The 878-nt window shown below is 57.4% G+C and overlaps 1 protein-coding gene across 1 annotated transcript in view; it reads right to left on the reverse strand.

The window, feature by feature from the left end:
* EMH_0067280 (uncharacterized protein) overlaps window positions 1-364 on the reverse strand; it is a gene marked incomplete at both ends in the record, with an annotated part of 2380 nt that extends 2016 nt beyond the window's left edge. Inside the window, one exon of the mRNA XM_013498606.1 lies at window positions 1-364. Coding sequence (XP_013354060.1) covers window positions 1-364 — 364 coding nt within the window.
* Window positions 365-878: the final 514 nt, after the last annotated feature.

Below are 878 nucleotides of genomic sequence, written 5' to 3' on the forward strand. Positions count from 1 at the left end.
GCCGCTTGGGGGCCCCTGCCTCCATCCATTTGCCTAGGGGGCCCCCCGGGGGCCCCCCATTACCATTGAGGGTTTGGGGGGCCCCTGCAGCAGCAGCAGCAGCAGCAGCTGCTGCTGCTGCTGCTGATGCTGCAGCAGGTGGTGATACAGCAGCAGCAACAGCTGGTGCAGGAGAAGCAGCAACGGGGCGGGGAGAAGGAGCAGCAGCTGCTGCTGCAGCTGCTGCTGCTGCTGCTGCTGCAGCAGCAGCAGCAGCAGGAGATGTAGATGCAGCAGCAGCAGCAGCAGCAGCTGGTTGGGGGCCCCTAGTCATCCACGCAGGCAGCACCATATGCCGCCCGCGGCCGGCGGGAGGGGCGTGCATCGTCAAACCCTAAACCCTAAACCCTAAACCCTAAACCCTCAACCCTAAACCCTAAACCCTAAACCCTAAACCCTGGGTAGGTAAGAAGCAAGCCCCTCCCCTCGATGCAGAACGGCCCAAACAACCGCCAGCACGCCGTCCTAGAACACACAAACCACAAACCCTAAACCCTAAACCCTAAACCCTAAACCCTAAACCCTCGGGGCCCCATCCATCCACCTGCTGTATGACGACGCACTGAGGAGAGCATCGCTAAAGGGGAACTCAGTAAAACCCTAAACCCTAAACCCTAAACCCTAAACCCTAAACCCTAGATGAGAGGGTACATACTGGGGCTTGAAGACCATACAAAAGGGTTTAGGGTTTAGGGTTTAGGGTTTAGGGTTTAGGGTTTAGAGGACCTACCCTGATCTAGCTTGTAGACAAGGCGACACCCCTCAACACCGACTCTCCTTTTTATTTACATTCAGTATAAACCCCAGCAGCAGCAGCAGCAGCAGCAGCAGCAGCAGCA

The sequence above is a fragment of the Eimeria mitis genome, genomic scaffold (assembly GCF_000499745.2).
Source record: "Eimeria mitis Houghton genomic scaffold, Emh_scaff3562, whole genome shotgun sequence".
Taxonomy (NCBI): domain Eukaryota; phylum Apicomplexa; class Conoidasida; order Eucoccidiorida; family Eimeriidae; genus Eimeria; species Eimeria mitis.